The sequence below is a fragment of the Triturus cristatus genome, chromosome 5_1, assembly GCF_964204655.1.
Source record: "Triturus cristatus chromosome 5_1, aTriCri1.1, whole genome shotgun sequence".
NCBI lineage: Eukaryota > Metazoa > Chordata > Amphibia > Caudata > Salamandridae > Triturus > Triturus cristatus.
The window spans coordinates 992,608,794-992,626,170 of record NC_140587.1 but is presented as its reverse complement, the minus strand read 5'-3'; the positions used below and the strand labels follow the sequence as shown (position 1 = coordinate 992,626,170).

Here is a 17,377-nt window from a genome sequence, read left to right as displayed (position 1 = left end):
GAGTGTAATTGCACAATGCAATAAATGCCTATTTTATTATTTCATACTCTTTTTTTCCCCTTGTTTTCAAGGCAGCTGTTCTGCTTAAAATGTATTTATGAAATAATAATCTTCTTAGTAGATTTTTAAGTGTAGAAGTTACTGCGCGCTGGACCTTAGAAAATAGCGAACATCCTACAACAAGCAGATTTAAAAAGTATTTGGATGTGAGAGCGCGCCTTTTCAACATGGCCGTACGTCTTGATGCTTCAATGGATTATTAACTTGTCTTTCCTCTGTTTCCATGGCGCCATGTGCTAGTATAACTGGTCTTCGTACTGTGTTTTTATGCTGACAGCCGGGTGTCATCCTTAGCAGCGTATCTACCAAGAACCAGCTGGCGGGTAAGTGAATTAACAAGAAGCATTGAAAGGCAGGGCACCAGCGAAAGAACGCAGAACCGCCTGCAACATTAATACTATCAGTACCGTTATAGACGTGCATATTAAAGAAAACTCCCAACTATGCTGTTTCTTTTTCGACTCTGTGTTTGTGCTTCTCCACACCAAGCACTCTTAAACTATACTGCCTACCAGTATGGATGACATGTGACTCCTACACTTTCAGTCCTTTGGCTTATGTAACATTTCCTATACACTGATTTACACACGTATGATTGATTGTCTCTGTGTAATGTGTGTGTGATGCAAGGTGCTTGGACACCCTACACTGGTATGAGTGGCGCTATATATAATGCATCTGATAGAGTGTGGTTATGGTGACTTGGTCACTGTTAAAGGGTGCTAGTGAGAGAATCCGTGGTGGAGGTGGTCATTGGGGGGGGGCGCCAACAAACATTGTCGCACAGGGCGCCACCAGCACTAAAGCCAGCCCTGTCTTATATGTTCTAAACTATTTACTATGCTAATGTACGTAAATGTTTCCACGTAAATAAAGCAAACATTATTTATATTTCAGTCAACTGCGCTGAACGTAGGGGGAGTGCTTTATGGGAAGGAGTATTCTACAAACAGCAGTATCTGATTTTGACGATGACAGAATGTGTGTGTGTGTATATGTGTGTATATATATATCTATCAAACTCGCTAGCGATGCACTCGTTCACTTCCTCGTGGCAAAAACAAGAGCACAAACTCCTCTTCGATTGTGCAATTTTCTTTATTGTTCAGTTAACAATCCCAATATATATACTTATCTAATAAGAAAACAAACTTGGACTAAAGCAAATGTTGAGGCAAAGTCTGTTTAAATGGAATTAATGCTTACTGCCGATAAAAGACCTCTGATTTGTCATCTGTAATGCTTCATCTCGGTCTTGGAGGGAGCTGTCGTAGTCCTTTTTCTATGTTTATCACAGCTGTCAAATAGTCCTACTTTTATGTCGGTGGTTACTGCAAATCGTAGTCCTACTTCTATGTCTATGACCTATCCCCGTTTTTTGTTTTGAGAATCTGGTCACCCTACATACGAAGTACTATAGAAATACAGTTGATTGCTCTCTGAGTTACGTACCTGTCAAGCAGTTAGCTCGCGAATTAGATTGCACTTTGAATGTAGAACATAACATTTTTGGAAAGTGATGAAGGTTTGCAAAGAGAATGCCGTAGTGGCCGCCTTCGGGGCAAGTAGTTGCTATTTAGATGTGGTCACTGTGTGTAACTAAGATAAATCAGACTGCTAAGACTTTAACGAACTATATATCTGTATCCCCTCCTAGCGCGCAAGTGTTTAACTCTTTAAGATCAGACTGCTGGTTGTCTTGTTTGTGGTGCAGTGCAAAGTGGCTGCTTCCCATTCTCAGGAGCGCTCTTCATTTGTTTATTTTTTTGCATCTTTTATATGAACTCGACCCGAAGGTATTGGAGCGCTGTACATGAGCACCGTATTTACGATACATAATCAGGCACGGGGAGAGTAAGTAATTTGCCCAGAATCACAGGATGTGAACGCGACCCCGAGGCTCGAACCTTGGTTTCCAGCACCAAAGTCAGCAGTTTAGCCGACGGACCACATCTTCTCTCCTATCGACCTAGCTCGCGCGTCTCTGTCCCACCTTCCTTCTGTCTGTTTCTCCCTTCCCTAGCACATTGGAAGTATCTAGCCACACTCGACCCAGACGGAATCCTAGACACTATAGGAGACTCTGTATTATTTAAAAGAGGGTTGCACCTGCCAAATGTGGGTAGGTTGTCAGGAAGGGAGTCTGATTTTTAAGTAGGGCTGATCTCGCCGAGTCTCAATTAAAAACTGACTTTGAAAGGAGATCCCTTTGGGATATATACCAATTGTCATTAGCCTTATTGAAGTAAGCAGTGATCAATGAGTGTAAAAAAATATTTATTTAATGCCAGCAATGCAAACCTGATTTACATTTTATACTCTACACTTCACCCTGCTTTCCTTGGGTGCATTTGCTTATTTCAGGATGGTATTTTTGGTTTGACTTTTGACGTCAAATATCCTGGAGCCTACAGGCTCCGCATCCTTGCGTAGTTCATGAATCTGGGAGACAAGCATGCTCATAAGGTTTGTATTGCTGCGTTCAATGCCCTTACTCATGTCTTCCCGGATATCTTTCCAGAGGCCCTGCAGAGAGTTCTAGAGATCCTGTTTTATGAGAGACATCTCTTCTGCAGTAGATGAGGTTTTCAATAGTGCAAAGTTTGCATCAGAGGCCTCCATAGACATCAGATTATGTGAGGAATGCACATATGCAATTAAGGCCCTTTGATTCTTCTGTGCCCGCTTTGGGGGGGGGGGGGGGCATACAGCTCAGTAGTAGGTATGCTGCATGGAGACCAAATTTCAGATCATTCAACGAAAGGTCAGCCGTGTCCTAAAATATCCATCTGCCTGCCAATTAAAAATTTGCAAACATTCGTGACAAGAATTTTCAATTCTATTAAGGACAAGGAGGCGAGGATTATGCTTTCTCATTTCTTTATTAGAAATGCCCAGCAGCCAATCAGAACCGTTTGTGAAACGAAAAAACTACAGTACCCATGAGCACCAGGGTACCACGTGACCAACCATAGAGTCTCTCATATAAAAGATACAATAGGAGAAAGTACGTCCTCTTTCTTTGGTGAGGAACAGTTCACAGAAAACAGGAAGTCCAATGGAAAACGAAGAATGCCAGGTAACAGAGTCCATCAGCCGCAGCCGGTGATCATCCTGACGCTAGAAACACAGCAATCGCCGAACAGAGGAGGCAGCAGACCATCCAAGCGGAGTTAGCAGGATAAACAGCAGAGTCACTATTTCGGGTCAGAATCTGAAAAGAAAGTACAGCCGTAATACTCATCCGATAAAGAGAGTGAAGGCAATAAAAGGGAAGGGTAAAAAGAGAGAAAACCAATGCATTGGCATAAATCAAATACAACTGTGACAATGAGAAACATGAGAATCAAACATGACTTTGGGTGGGATAATCCTCGCCTCCTTGTCCTTAATAGAATTGAAAATTCTTGTCACAAATGTTTGCACATTTTTAATTCTATGTCAGGACAGGAGGCTCCGATTATGCTTGTTCAAAGCTGATCCACCACTACAGAAGCAATATGTTCGATAGGTTTGTAATAAAAAGTTTTGAACATAGAATCAGAAGACCAATCTGCGGTTTTCATGATGTCCAGTAATGAAACACCCATCGAGAACGCTTTAGAGGCCATGGCCCCGCGAGCCGAATGAGCACCAAAAATGGAAACATCAATTCCAGCCTCAGACAAGAGCCATCTAACCCAGCGAGCTAAAGTAGCAGGAGTAACAGGACGAAAAGGTTTCTGCAAGGCAATAAGTAGTTGACCCTGTGTATCAGAACGTAAAGGGGCAGTACATACCTCGTAATCCTTGACACATTGAACAACGCAAAGGTTGGGATGATGAGGAAAAGAAGGATAGGTAACCGAAGAGGTAGCAGTCTTGGTGCGTTTAGAAATTAGAAAAGTGACACCCTCAGGTGTAAATCTGCGACCTGCTAAGTCTAACGCACGCACATCAGAAACTCGTTTGCAAGAAACGAGACATAACAGCATAGTCAATTTGGCAGAGAGTTGCTTGCGAGAAAGTAATGAATTAGAAGGCCAAGCCTCCAAAAATCTCAAAACAATGGAGACATCCCAAAGCGAGACATATTTAGGACACGGAGGATTCGCCAAACGAATGCCCTTAAGCAATTTGGAAATTAAGGGATGTTCACCCGCCGGTTTACCATTGATGGGAACGTGAGCCGCAGAGATGGCGGAACGGAAGTTGTTGACCGTGCGATAAGCCAAACCAGAGGAAGCAAGAGAAGCTAGAAAATTAATAATCATAGCCACATCTGCTGAAGCGGGATCAACTTCCCGCTGAACACACCAGTCACACCAACGTTTCCATGAGGCTTTATATCGTTTGTGAGTACTGGGAGACCAGGCGTCACTGATGAATTTGGAAGCGTCGCATGAAAGGCCTGGGAGCGACCAGCGATCCCCGAAACTCGGCACGCCAACAGAAGGAGATTGCCGGATAGAACAAGGGGATGCGGATCGCCTAGGGGATCCAACAACAGATTCCACTTCTGGGGGAGAAGGAACGGGACCGCACAACACATCTCCAGAAGAACCGGGAACCATGCTTGAGCTCTCCACAGCGGAGCAATGAGAATTAGCTCTGTTTGAAAACGTTTCGCGTAGGCCAGAACCCTGGGAATCATCATGAACGGGGGAAAAGCGTAACACAGAGTGGACGGCCAAGTCTGAAGAAATGCAGCCGTGGCCAGGGCCTTCGGATCCGGCCTCCAGCTGAAGAATAGAGGGAGTTGAGTATTTAGGCGAGACGCAAACAGATCCAGGTGACATTGACCCCAAGTCCGACGGAGAATGCGAAAAATGCGCGGGTGAAGGCGCCAATCGCTGAAGTCGCGAAGATGGCGAGAGTTCCAGTCCGCAATCTGATTGCGGCAACCGGGAAGATATTCGGCAATAACTGTGATCTTCTGTTGAAGACAGAAGTGCCAAAAATCCTTGGCGATCTCCGCCAAAATCTTGGATCGTGTTCCCCCCAACTTGTTGACATACCGGACCGCTGAAACGTTGTCCATGCGGAGAAGGATACAACAATTAGTCTGAAGAGGAGAGAAACACCGAATCGCAAAGGAACCCGCCAGAAGCTCTAGACAGTTGATGTGAAGAGACAGTTCCTGGGGGGACCATCGACCCCCGGTCGAGATGGGACCGCACCGGGCTCCCCAACCCCAAAGACTGGCATCGGATTCTATCACCAGATCCGGAGCGGAGCCGAACAGGGCTCGTCCATTCCAGGCCTCCATGTGGTCTAACCACCATTGCATCTCGCTCTTCGCATCCTCGGAAAGAGGAATCAGATCTGAATAACGAAGACCTTTTTGGAGATGACGAATCTTCAACCTTTGAAGTGCTCTGTAGTGCAGAGGACCTGGGAATATCGCCTGAATGGAGGACGCCAATAGACCGACAACACGTGCTAACGATCTCAACGACACAGTCTGTCTGGAAAGAACAGACCTCAATTCCCTCTTGATGTACCGAATCTTTTTGTATGGTAATAGAAGTTGACAGGATAGGGAATTCACTTGGAAACCTAGAAACTCGATCACCTGTGTAGGGTTCAAGATAGACTTCTGCGGATTGACTAGAAAACCCAGGGATTGTAAAAGGTCGATAGACCACTCCAGGTGTGTTAAGACTGTGAGGGGATTGTCCGCCATGAGAAGAATGTCGTCGAGATATATTATCAAGCGGACACCCCGAGCACGCAGACATTCCACTACGGGCCTCAGAAGTTTCGTGAAGCACCAGGGTGCTGACGAGAGGCCGAAAGGGAGAACCGTGTATTCGTACCAAATCCCCTGCCAACTGAATTGAAGAAACCGACGATGAGGCTCGAAAATGGGAATCGAAAGATACGCATCCTTGAGGTCGAGCCGAACCATCCAGTCCCCTTCGCGAAGAAGATCGCGCAAAAGATGGATCCCTTCCATTTTGAAGTGTCTGTAAACGACACTGCCGTTGAAATCCTTCAAGTTGAGGACCAGACGATTGCCACCCCCTTTTTTCTGAACCAAGAAAACATTGCTGATGAACCCTTGTGGGTGGGGAACAGTCGGAATAATTGCCCCTTTGGCGAGAAGGGATTCTATCTCCGCCGAGATAAACTTTTGGTCTTGAAGAGAAAAATGTAGAGGCGTTGGGGGGAGGGATTGATGTTGGGTCTGATAGAATTCTATTTTGAAACCTTGAACAGTTTGCAGAACCCAAGCATCGTTGGAGATTTGACGCCAGTTCTGGAGAAAAAAACGTATTCTGCCCCCCAGAACCACCTCGGAAAAAGGAATCACACTCACCTGAGGTGTTAGAGTCGTGATAGGCACCTTGGTTGCCACCGGAACGGCCTTTCCGGAATTGACCTCTCCCTTTGCGGGAAGGATAGAAGTTTGAGCGGGAGTTGTAGCCGGTCTCCTGACCACCGCCTCTCTGGGACTGATAACCCCTCTGGGAGGGATTATGGGAGCCACGGCCGAACGAGCGTCCCCTATGTCGTCCGGCCCTGGCAAAAACCGGACGAAGTGCACGCTTGATGGAAGCTTGAGCTTTATCCAAACCGCTGAAGGTCGCAACAAACTTTGTCAGTTCCTTAAGAAACGGTTGGCCGAATAAAAGACCTTGTGCCACCGGACCAGATTCGGAAGTAGAGAGCTCCGCCAATTTTGGATCAATTTTTAGAAGAATAGAGCGGCGGCGCTCACTCGAAATTGCACAATTTGCATTGCCTAACTGGCAAATAGCCCTCTGAGCCCATTCTATGAGATCATCCGGATCCACAAGGGAAGCAGCTTCCTTGGCCTGAAAGCCAAGATCAAGAATCTTGGTGAGGGGTCCCAATAAATCCAGCATTTTATCCTGACAGGAACGCCAGGATCTGTCTAGACCCTTTTTTGGATCCTTTGCAATTTTTTTCAAATAGGAAAGCATTGTGGGATCAATTTCAGGAGTGTCTGCCAGGTGATCAGCGAGATCCGGGCGAGGGCATTCGGAGCGGAGACGAGCCCTAACATCCTTTTCAAAGGGTTGCCGGATGTGCGCCTGGACATAGTCCGCTACCGCAGGAAAAGGAAGCCAGGAAGACGAATGGGGGTGATAAAGTTCCGAAGGTTCAAAGGTTAGGACCTGAGGGTGAGTAGGAGCGTCCACGTAGTGCTCCTTACGAGACTTCTTGCGTGGTGGAGGAACATCCTGGTCCGAAGAGGAGGAAGGAGGACCTTCGGTGTCAGTCAGGCAGCCAGCAGAGGTAGAAGCGCCTACCGATGGCATGGAGGAAGCCTTTTCTGAGGCTAGAGATTTAGCCAAACGTTTAAAATCCGACCTATGCGGATTTACTGGGGACTTAGAAGAACGTGAAGAAGGCAACCAACCCTGTTGCTTGGCATAGTGCGTCAAATGACGCTTCAGAGGATTGATAGCGTGGACCAGAGCTTTATTAACGGAGTGCTGAACTCCTTGGTCCAGAGCCTCTACTAAATCCTGCTCTAGGAAACTAGAGCTCTCATCCTCAAAGGAGTAATCATCGTCATCAAAATACTCCTCCATTTTACCTTTTGTCACAGTAAAGTGAAATTAATGCCCACAAAATGACACTCCAATGTCAATATATATATGTATGCCAAAGGCACAATTCAGGGGGAGTGAAAACCCCACAGCAAGCCACTGATAAGGGCAGAAAAAACCTGACCCAATAAATAAATAAATTAATTGTGGAGGGAGGGCTTGCTGACAGTCACTCTAGGCAGTGCCTATGCGTTATTGTACAGCCCCAAGCCTTAAAACAGCAAAGGGCGTCGATGGGGCTGAAGGTAAACTGAGGCAGTGGGCAGCGGTGTGAAGAACAACCGATTCTGACAAGGTCCGTGTGAAAAACACGAATATAAACAAACAAAATGGCCGCCGCGCATGCGCGGTAACGGCCGCCTCAGATTTAGTATAAACAGAGAAGCACGCGCGCTAGCGCGAGCTCCTCAGCCCCCTAACTCCCACTCAACCAAAAGAAGGACACCGACGCTCGAACGAGCGTCTCGACCTGGGGAGGTGAGACCACGCTCCCTGAATGTGCACCGCGCGACAAGCGGAGACCTAGAAACCGCGTGAGACAGCGCGCAACAATGTATCCATGCACAAATAAAGACTAGCAAGCGAGCGCGTCAAAGCGGTATCGCACAGAGAATAATGCAACAATGTATCAAGAGTAATAAGAAAAAGGCACTTAACTGGCTGCGGAGCAGCAAAGAAAGAGGACGTACTTTCTCCTATTGTATCTTTTATATGAGAGACTCTATGGTTGGTCACGTGGTACCCTGGTGCTCATGGGTACTGTAGTTTTTTCGTTTCACAAACGGTTCTGATTGGCTGCTGGGCATTTCTAATAAAGAAATGAGAAAGCATAATCGGAGCCTCCTGTCCTGACATAGAATTAATAGTGGACTCACTGTCTACATAATGAGTGGGTACGTGTTCTGTGCAAGTGCTTTTTCCACAGCCTTCCAAGTGCTCCATGCAGCCCTTGTACATTTTTCAACTACTCCCTGACTAGACCACTGTTATCACTGCCTAAAGTGCATGCCCACGTGTCCCCAAGCACTTTACATGGGAAGAATAGATCAGCGATTTATACGAAAACAAAAATTAATATCAACTTGTTTATGGAAATTACCATATTGGTTCAATATAGTTGGAACACAAAATCAACAACACTTGACTAGTAGGTGTTCGTGAAAAATTATTATTGATATGATTTGATGCTTTCAAAAATACTTACAACAAGCTGTGAAGGTGAGAAATATTTTACAAGTGACATGTAATAAGAGTGACATCCGGTGCTCGGTGACAATGGTGCAGTGCGTACCATATGTAAAAGGTGAGGTTATATACAACAGGGAAAAATAAAGGTCCGAATAAAAGGACAATGTCTCTTGTGAACAGCAATTGAGCTTGTTAATTTAAGCCAAGAGACTTGAAAGAGCTGGACCATATGTTTTCGTCGACGTTTCGACCCTGACAAAGCACTGTTGGACTTGGCCCTTTTTGGCAGGTTCACCCCTGAACTTTTTGCCTTAAGCTCTGACATGGTGGTAGTGGTTTCAGGCCTCTGGGCACTTTTAGCACTGTGGCCCAGTGTAAGTGTGTGCGCTCTCTGAGCGCGTGTGGTGAGATTGGCCGCCCTCCCATAGGAATGCATGGAGGATATGTGTGTCCATGATAATTCTTGGTATGAGGGGAGTACTGGGTCGAGCTTAGTATGTATGGAATCGTGAGAATGAATGCTGCACAATGGTATGTGCAGATCTGTTATGACTTTATGAGAAATACCACTTTTAGAAGTTGGCATTTCTGTGTGCTGTGTGTCTGCCTGCCTGATGTGAATTGGATGTCTGGCTTGTGATTGACAGGAGCTGGAGGGCTGGGGAATTCCAGGAGCCAGGGTGAGTCTGCCCAGTGGTGAATGGAGAGATCGGTATGTAGATGGGAGGGAGGAGTTGCACCTTGGACCTGAATAGGGCTGGGCCTTCCCTCCACAATGCTGGCTCAACCTCCTGTGGTGCGTCTGATGTCCCTGGCCTGTCCTGTGAATAGAGAGGGGAGCTGAGCAAAACAAAGTGCTCCTTAACCAGTTGTATCTGGTTCTCCCCTTGCCCTACAGTTGTAGAACAAAGGAAAATGCTGTATAAAAGAAGGGCCTGTGACCCCATGAAAATGTTCTTGTTTTTGGACTTGAAACTACCAGGGGCGTGCTGCTGCTGGGGCCCAGGGGAAGGCTTGCCTCCCTGGGCCCTGCCCTGCCCCTGGATGCCTGGAGGACTTTCCTTTGCTGGGAGCTGTTTTGCTCCATCTTTGATGCCCAGGACTTCTTGGACCTATTGCCTCCCTTTTGGCTTTTACCAAGGCTTGATACCGCCTTGGAGCCTGGGGGCTGAGCAGCGCGAAGCTGCAGCCCTTGCCGAGGGAATCCCCCTCATAGGGATTCCCCCCTCCTTATGGGCTCTTGCGGGTGCCCACCCCGCTCATTTTCACTTTGATTAAGCAGGTGCCACCCTGCGTCTTTGCGTGCCTTTTTATCGTTGCAGAGCGGGTGCCCACCCCGCTTTTTACTTTGAGCGCTGAGGGTGCCTACCCCTCATGGGCCGCCCGAGATTGCTGCTGCTGCCGCCCGGGAGTCAGGCAAGGCTGCCTGCAACATGGACAGGGCCTGCGGCTGGGCCGGCGGCAGCAGGAAGCGGCGCGAGCGTTGCGGGGTTCCCATTAGCAGGGGGGAGCCCCGGAAAAGGAGTTTTGCCCGAATCCGCGAGTGCTCCCTACCTTAAGTCCCGGTCCCAAGACGGGGGACCGGGTGAAGCGGAGAGCCGCCTCCTGAGAAAAGAGTCCCACGGTGGAGGCCGCCCGAACAGAGGAATCTCCTGCGCCGGAGCCCGGTGAGTTAGGGCTGGGCAGGGGACATGGGCTCATTTCACTCCCGCTCCTCGAGGGAGCAGGTTTCGTTTTCGGCGGCCCCGTGCGTGCAGTGGGCCGCTCCAACGATGAGCATATTTACTCCAGAGCCTCAATGGCTCCAGCGTGGCCACATTTGAGTAGAGGGCCCCAGTGGGGGCCTCGGGGGTCCGTATTCCCACAGTTGTTTCCCGAGCCCGATGGCTCCCACGCCGTGCTAATTATTTACGGAGCCAGTGCGCTCCAAGGGGGCCAGTGTTCTTTCCCCAGTGCTTGGGGACATGCTTCTTTACAGTTATTTCAAGGGCCAGTGAGAGCCCATGCCGCATTTTAACTTTTACAGCTGCCCAGCAAGTAGTGGGCAGCTGCACCGTTTATGCGCACAGTTCTTTTGGGGTCTTGCGGAATCAGGATTGAGATGCACTCCTTTGCCCCACACTTTCCCAGCTGCCCAGCAAGTAGTGGGCAGCTGCTACGTTTAAGTTTGCGCAGTGGCGCACCCTGAACTTTTGCTGCATTGACAGCACGCCCTGACATTCTGGACACAGGGCATTTGAGCCCCTTTCGGATGGGCAGTTGGCCAGGGGGATTGTTAGGTTTATAGGGCGCCAGGCCCTACTGTGATTTTGGGTGCTAGGAAATGTGATTCCTGTAGAAAGATTTACGCACCTGTGCTGATACCTCTAAATGTGTTTTATGATTATGAGGTTGGTTCGCATATTATGGTTTATGCTAGTGAGATTTATTTCCTAATGTAGTTCTACTTAGGAGGTCAGGGTCTAAAGCGTTTAGACTTGTGAGATGATGGCTTCATGTGTTTATGATGGTGAGGTTGGCGCAGAATGTAATTCGCGCCTGATGTGATGCTGTGCATAATGTAGTTTGTTACAGGCCGATGCTAAGTACAGTGATTACCAGTAGTTACTGGTTGTGTTCTATGTTTATGCTAAGTTCTACATTTACTAAGTTCACTTTTTGATGGTACTGATAGTGGTCCAGTTGGCCCTGTCAGGTGTAAATAATCCCTTGTAAATATGACCTAGTGCCAGGTGGCACCATGTATATATAATATATGCTTACTATTCTAATGTGTTATGATGATACAAAGGCTATTTTTGATATAACCTTGTGTGGAGTTCCTTTTGTGGTGTGCCTGGGATGTTGTTGCTGTGTGCGTGCGCAAATGCTTCACACATTGCCTCCGGGATAAGCCTGACTGCTCGTGCCAAGCTACCAAGGGGGTGAGCAGGGGTTTTCTTTGGCATATAACTTCCTTGCCTGAATAGAGTGGTGGTTTCTGCCTGGCGTTGGCGCAAGCCATAGCCAACCAGAAATCCCATTTCTAACAAGCACTATTTAAATGTCATGGCGGGTCTTCTTCAGGACATGGGTGGAGGATGACCGCCTGAAAGATTTAAAGGAGTATATCAGAGAGTGTTCCAATTAGTATGAGGAAGCGCTGATTGTCATAAGTGTTTTAAACTGATATGGGTGAACACTGTTAAATAATAACCAGGTGAATTAAACAGCACAAGGATCCTAATTGGTGAGCGGATGCTGATAATGCTGAGAAAATAAATCCAGCCTTGTAATTGTCAGACTGTGTTCAAACGAAAGTGGTGGAGCGCTGATTATCTTAGAGCATTTCTAATTCTGAGTAAGCGCTGGTGATGCTAAGCAAATTGATTACCAAGCACGGGGGTGTGAAGAGATGCCCCAATTATTTGGCTGGTGCTGATAAGACTAGGAGGATTTGATTTTCAACGCGAGAACGGATATCTGAGGGAGCGCTCCAAAGGCTACATGTTACAAGGCACATTGCCCATCTGAGAGGTTTTTCCCTGAGAATTTCTGGTGAGCTCATTTTTATTCGTTCACTGCTGATTTAACCGGCGGGCATCGGCAGCGGGTCACTTGTTCACCCCACGCTAGATATCGTTTCCGTTCACCCCTGTGCTGGGCAGTTAATTTGTTTAGCTTCACCTACGCTTTTTGATTAGCGCTCCCTCAGATATCCGTTCTCGCGTTGAAAATCGAATCCTCCTAGTTTTATCAGCACCCACAAAATATTTGGGGCATCTCTTTGCACCCCCGTGCTGGGTAATCAATCTGCTTAGCATCACCAGCGCTTACTCAGAAGTAGAAATGCCCTAAGATAATCAGCGCTTCACCACTTTCGTTTGAACACAGTCTGACAATTACAAGGCTGGATTTATTTATTCAGTATTATTAGCATCCGCTCACCAATTAGGATCCTTGCGCTGTTCAATTCACCTGGTTATTATTTAACAGCTTTCACCCATATCAGTTTAAAACACTTACGACAATCAGCGCTACCTCATACTAATTGGAATGCTCTCTGATGTACTCCTTTAAATCTTTCCGGCTGTCATCCTCCACCCATGTCCTGAAGAAGACCCGCCATGACATTTAAATAGTGCTTTGTCAGGGTCAACACGTCGACGAAAACTTGGTCCAGCTCTTTCAAGTCTCTTGGATTAAATTAACAAGTGCAATTGCTGTTCACCAGAGACATTGTCCTTTTATTCGGACCACCGTTATTTTTCCATGTTAAATCGTATATAACCTCACCTTGTATACATGATAACGCACTGCACCATCGTCACTGAGCATCGGATGTCACTATAGTACATGTCACTTGTAAAATATTTCTCACCTTGACAGCTTGTTGTAAGTACCTTTTGAAAGCATCAAATCATATAAATAATAATTTTTCACGAACACCTACTATTCAAGTGTTGTTGATTTTGTGTTCCAACTATATTGAACCGATATGGTAATTTCCATAAACAAATTGATATCAATTATTTTTTCGTCTAAATTCTATAACTCGCTCAATCGCTGATCTAATGTTCCCATGTGAAGTAATTTTCCTCCCCGACAGAACCACTGTAGCTTTCTGTATATGTACCCAGGTTCTAAGGGACACAGGGTTACCCCATTGTAACTATACATACACGTGTCCCCAATCAGCAGGAGGAGCGAGGGTCTGTTATTCTGCCAGTCTCCCATGTTTCACCAGTAGAACGCGTCACTGTCCAGCTCCGTGCTTTTTGTTTTCTCCAGGGCCTTTTTGTTATCCACTGGGGGCCGCACGTATTCCCCAGCTGTGACCGGATTTTCAAGTGCCCCACAGCCCAGCCATGCCCGCTCACTACTGGCCCACAGTGCCGGTATCTGCACACCACGGGCCCCTTCACTCACCATAACAGCCAGTGTGCAGGGCCGTCTCCATCACCTCTACCAGTAATGCATTAAAGTTCATGGCATTAATTGTTTACATCTATTTTTTAGGTACCCTCACTAAACAGGGCATACATTTTAGAAAAAAGAATGGATATTTACATCAGTATCTCTGGATCATATTAGTGTGAAAATATTTACTGTTGGAAAATGGCCCTCTTCGAATGGTCACCTCAAACATTTTGCCTTCCTCCTCCTTTTTTTCTGACCTTCTTTTTGTTGACCATAGGACTCTCAGCACTTTACCATAGCTAACCAGTGCGAAAGTGCACGTGGTTCTCCCCTAAACATGGTGACACTGGTGTATACATACTTGGCATATTTAATTTACCCCCAAGTCCCTTGTAAATTGGTATACCATATACCCAGGGCCTGAAAGTTAAATGCTGCTAGTGGGCTTGCAGCACTGATTGTGCCACCCTCAGAAGTAGCCTTTCAAACCTTTCTCAGGCCTGCCACTGTAGTGCCTGTGTGTGCAGTTTCCTGTCACCATGACTTGCCAATTAAAACAACTTGCCAAGCCTAAAACTCCCTTGTTATCGTATATGTCACCCCCAAGGTAGACCATAGGAATCCCTGATGGCAGGGTGCTATGTAAGTAAAGGGTAGGACATGTACTTTTATGTTTTGCATGTCCTGGTAGTGAAAAACAGTTAAATTCCTTATTAATCACTGAGAGGTCTACTCCTCTGATAAGTGAGCATTGGGAATTCCTTTATACTCTTTTAAGTGGTCTTTTCAGATTACAAAGGATTAGCTACATCATCATCAAATTAGCTTTATTCGGTTTGCCAAGAACCATCAAAGTGTACAAATACAAGAACATGAGTATAATTAAAAGTCTAAAATACAATTTGTGCAATATAAAAGATAAGTGGGTAGAAGAGGCCATTACAATTTTCTCACAGGTTTTAAAGATCCAATAAATGGAAAAAATCAGTTATAATACCAAAGGTGCAGCTACATTCTTCTAATATAACGTCTGTGCAAATCTAGCAGAGGACTAATGTATCCTTACTTAGCTTGTTGGGCATACACTATTATAATCTAATTAAAGAGCGTCACACGAACCCCAGCTATCAGAATTAAATTCCAAGTAGGGAGTAATGTACTCTTCCTCTGTACACCGTTTGTGCCAAACATTGGCTAAAAACCGACTTGCAGAAATAACTATTGTTGCAAAAGTGTCAGTTTTAAAAATTCTGTATGAAATTTTATAAGAATTAACCTTCAGGTTTAAACAGACAGGGCATATCCAGAGTAGCTAAATCATGTTTCATATTTTTGGAATGGTATTGATAAATCCTCTTTAGTGGTAAAGTTGGATTTAACATTATGGTTTGAGGAATGTCACCTTTAAAAGGTGGATATTTCTCTGCTCTTACTGCTCTGTGTGCCTTACAGCATGTCTCAAATACACAGCTGGGGTGGGTGACAGCTAAATTTTGTGCATTCCCTCTAGACCGCCACAAACACAGAAACGGTGGGTATGACGGGACTAATTTGCATTAATCTGCATTCTGTTAGTCCTTACTGGGCAGGAAGATGGCGAAGGAGCAGTGTCCTGTTTTCCACACAGGGCTGATCACCCCCCACAGATGGACTGGGTTGAAAGGCGTACATGTGCCCTTCAGAGAGCTGCTTTGAAGTCACCCCCACATTAAAGGCTCTTTTGGGTATAAGTACTGGGTCTCTGACCCCCTCTAAGATCAGACACTTATAGATCTTGAACTGAACGTCTGTCAGAAGGACTACTGTGCTGCTTAAATGACTCCTCTTTGGACTGCAGACTTGAAAGGCCTGATTTTCTCTTGTTTTGCCCTAGTGCCTGCTGCTCTCTGGCTCTGCTAAAAGAAAGCTGGACTCTGTCTTTACACAAATTGATCTCCAAGGGTTGCTGGTTTGCCTCCTGTTGCTTGAGATTCAGAGACATCAAAATCTCTAACCCTGCTCCTGTGCCTGGCTTACTGAATGTGGTGACCCAGATACTTGCAACACGGATTTCAACGCATGTCCTGTCTGCTGGTAGCAGAACCGGTGCATCATCTCGGTTGCGGGAGTAAAATCGGCACATCGCCTCGGAACCAGAGCTGTGCCTCCAGAGATCGGGCAGCGTATCGCCGCCGCTGCAGATTTGTGAGATCGACGCATCCCCTTGACTGCGTGGCAGATTCCGGCGCATCACTCGACACCTCTCAACTCTGGCACCCGTCTTTGGAACGGACGCATCACTTTCACCGTGTGGAGAAGATCGACACCTCTTGCTGTTGCAGCCAGGAAAGGTACTTTGTTCACCAGGGCCTGCGTGGGTCCTGCCACCGGCTGGTGCTCCATCGCGGTCAGCCTGAGCTGTGACTTTGCCCCGCCCCAGCGCGACCTAAAGTAACCTTTTTAGCGCTGCTTGCTTCTAAGCTCTTTAGTGCATGTATTCTTTTAAAATTCAATATCAACTTCTATACATTGGATTTTTGTCCTTTTGATCTTTGGGTTATAATATCTATTTTTATAAACCTGTGTTGGGTCTCTTTCTGGTGTATTTATTGTGTTGCTCTTTGTGTGTTGAACACATACTTTACACATAGCCTCTTTAGATTAGGCTGACTGCTCTGTGCTAAGTTAACAGAGGGTGAGTACAGGTTATCTTTTATTGTGTATCTATCTTAACCTGGTGAGAGGGGTGGTTCCTGCGTGGCCTTGGTGCATACCTCAGCCAACCAGGAATCCCATTTCTAACAATTTGCTAATTAAAGACTTTGTGTTTTCTTAATTTGTTAAAACTGTGCTTCTATTTAAAACTGTAGGGTGTTGAATACTATTTCTAATGCAGTTCTTTTCTTTATCATTAGAAAGGCTTTCTTGGCAAGCGTATTTATAAATGCCATGAACATGCCAGAAGCTTTGCCACACTAGTAAATGTAATCTCATTTTAAACGCTTCACATCCCTCATTTTGGTGAACCCTTTTTGCATAGGTTTGTGGTTAAGTAGCAGAGGTCTGTAGCTTATCTCTGCAGTTTTGCTTGTGTGCTAGTCTAAGAAAATGCGGCTTGGCACGGTGTTTGTCTGTAGATAAGCGCAGGATTTCTTCTTTTGGCTGCTGGTTCTTGAAAACTAGTGAAGTAGACTCCACACATTCATCAGGGCGTGGCTCTTTAAACAAAAATGCAGTATTCGCATACATGTATCTCCAAGACCACGGTTAGTCCAAAAGCGTTGTGCTTTAAGCACTGTCTAAGACATGCCGGTTGTAGTAGTGCTAGAGTGCTGCCTCCTACTCTCGGCATAGATCGGGTAAAGTGGAGACAATCTATATTTCACCCCCATCTGCTGGTATTTAGTGCAATGAAAAGGGCAACATTTGCAGGAAGGTGGTTATTGGCAAGCGCTGCTAATATTAGATGTTTCCATAAGAGATACTACAAAAGATGCCCTAACTTTACATGCATTTTTTTTATTTTTGTTCAGGTGATAAATCGCAGACTGCAAAGGTCATTAAAATATTATTATTGGGCCCTGTGGAATTAAGAAAGGTTGCCATTTAGTACAGTCTTTTCTGCCAATTTACCATGCTTCTTCCTTTTACCTTGTATCATTCCAAAATACCAAGTTGGTAACCACTTT

General features: G+C 45.9%; 1 protein-coding gene across 2 annotated transcripts in view; it reads left to right on the top strand.

Annotated features, from left to right (window-relative positions):
- The first annotated feature begins 252 nt into the window (after positions 1-252).
- The window catches only part of MTRR (5-methyltetrahydrofolate-homocysteine methyltransferase reductase), a 399,747-nt gene continuing 382,622 nt past the window's right edge, over positions 253-17,377 (top strand). Inside the window, exons 1-2 of one of the 2 annotated variants that reach the window (XM_085606097.1) lie at positions 296-383; positions 15,583-16,039. In XM_085606097.1, coding sequence (XP_085462223.1) covers positions 15,768-16,039 — 272 coding nt within the window. In that variant the 5' untranslated portion in view covers positions 296-383; positions 15,583-15,767. Of the gene's footprint in view, positions 384-15,582; positions 16,040-17,377 lie in introns of both variants that reach the window. The other variant, XM_085606098.1, reaches the window with a different exon arrangement.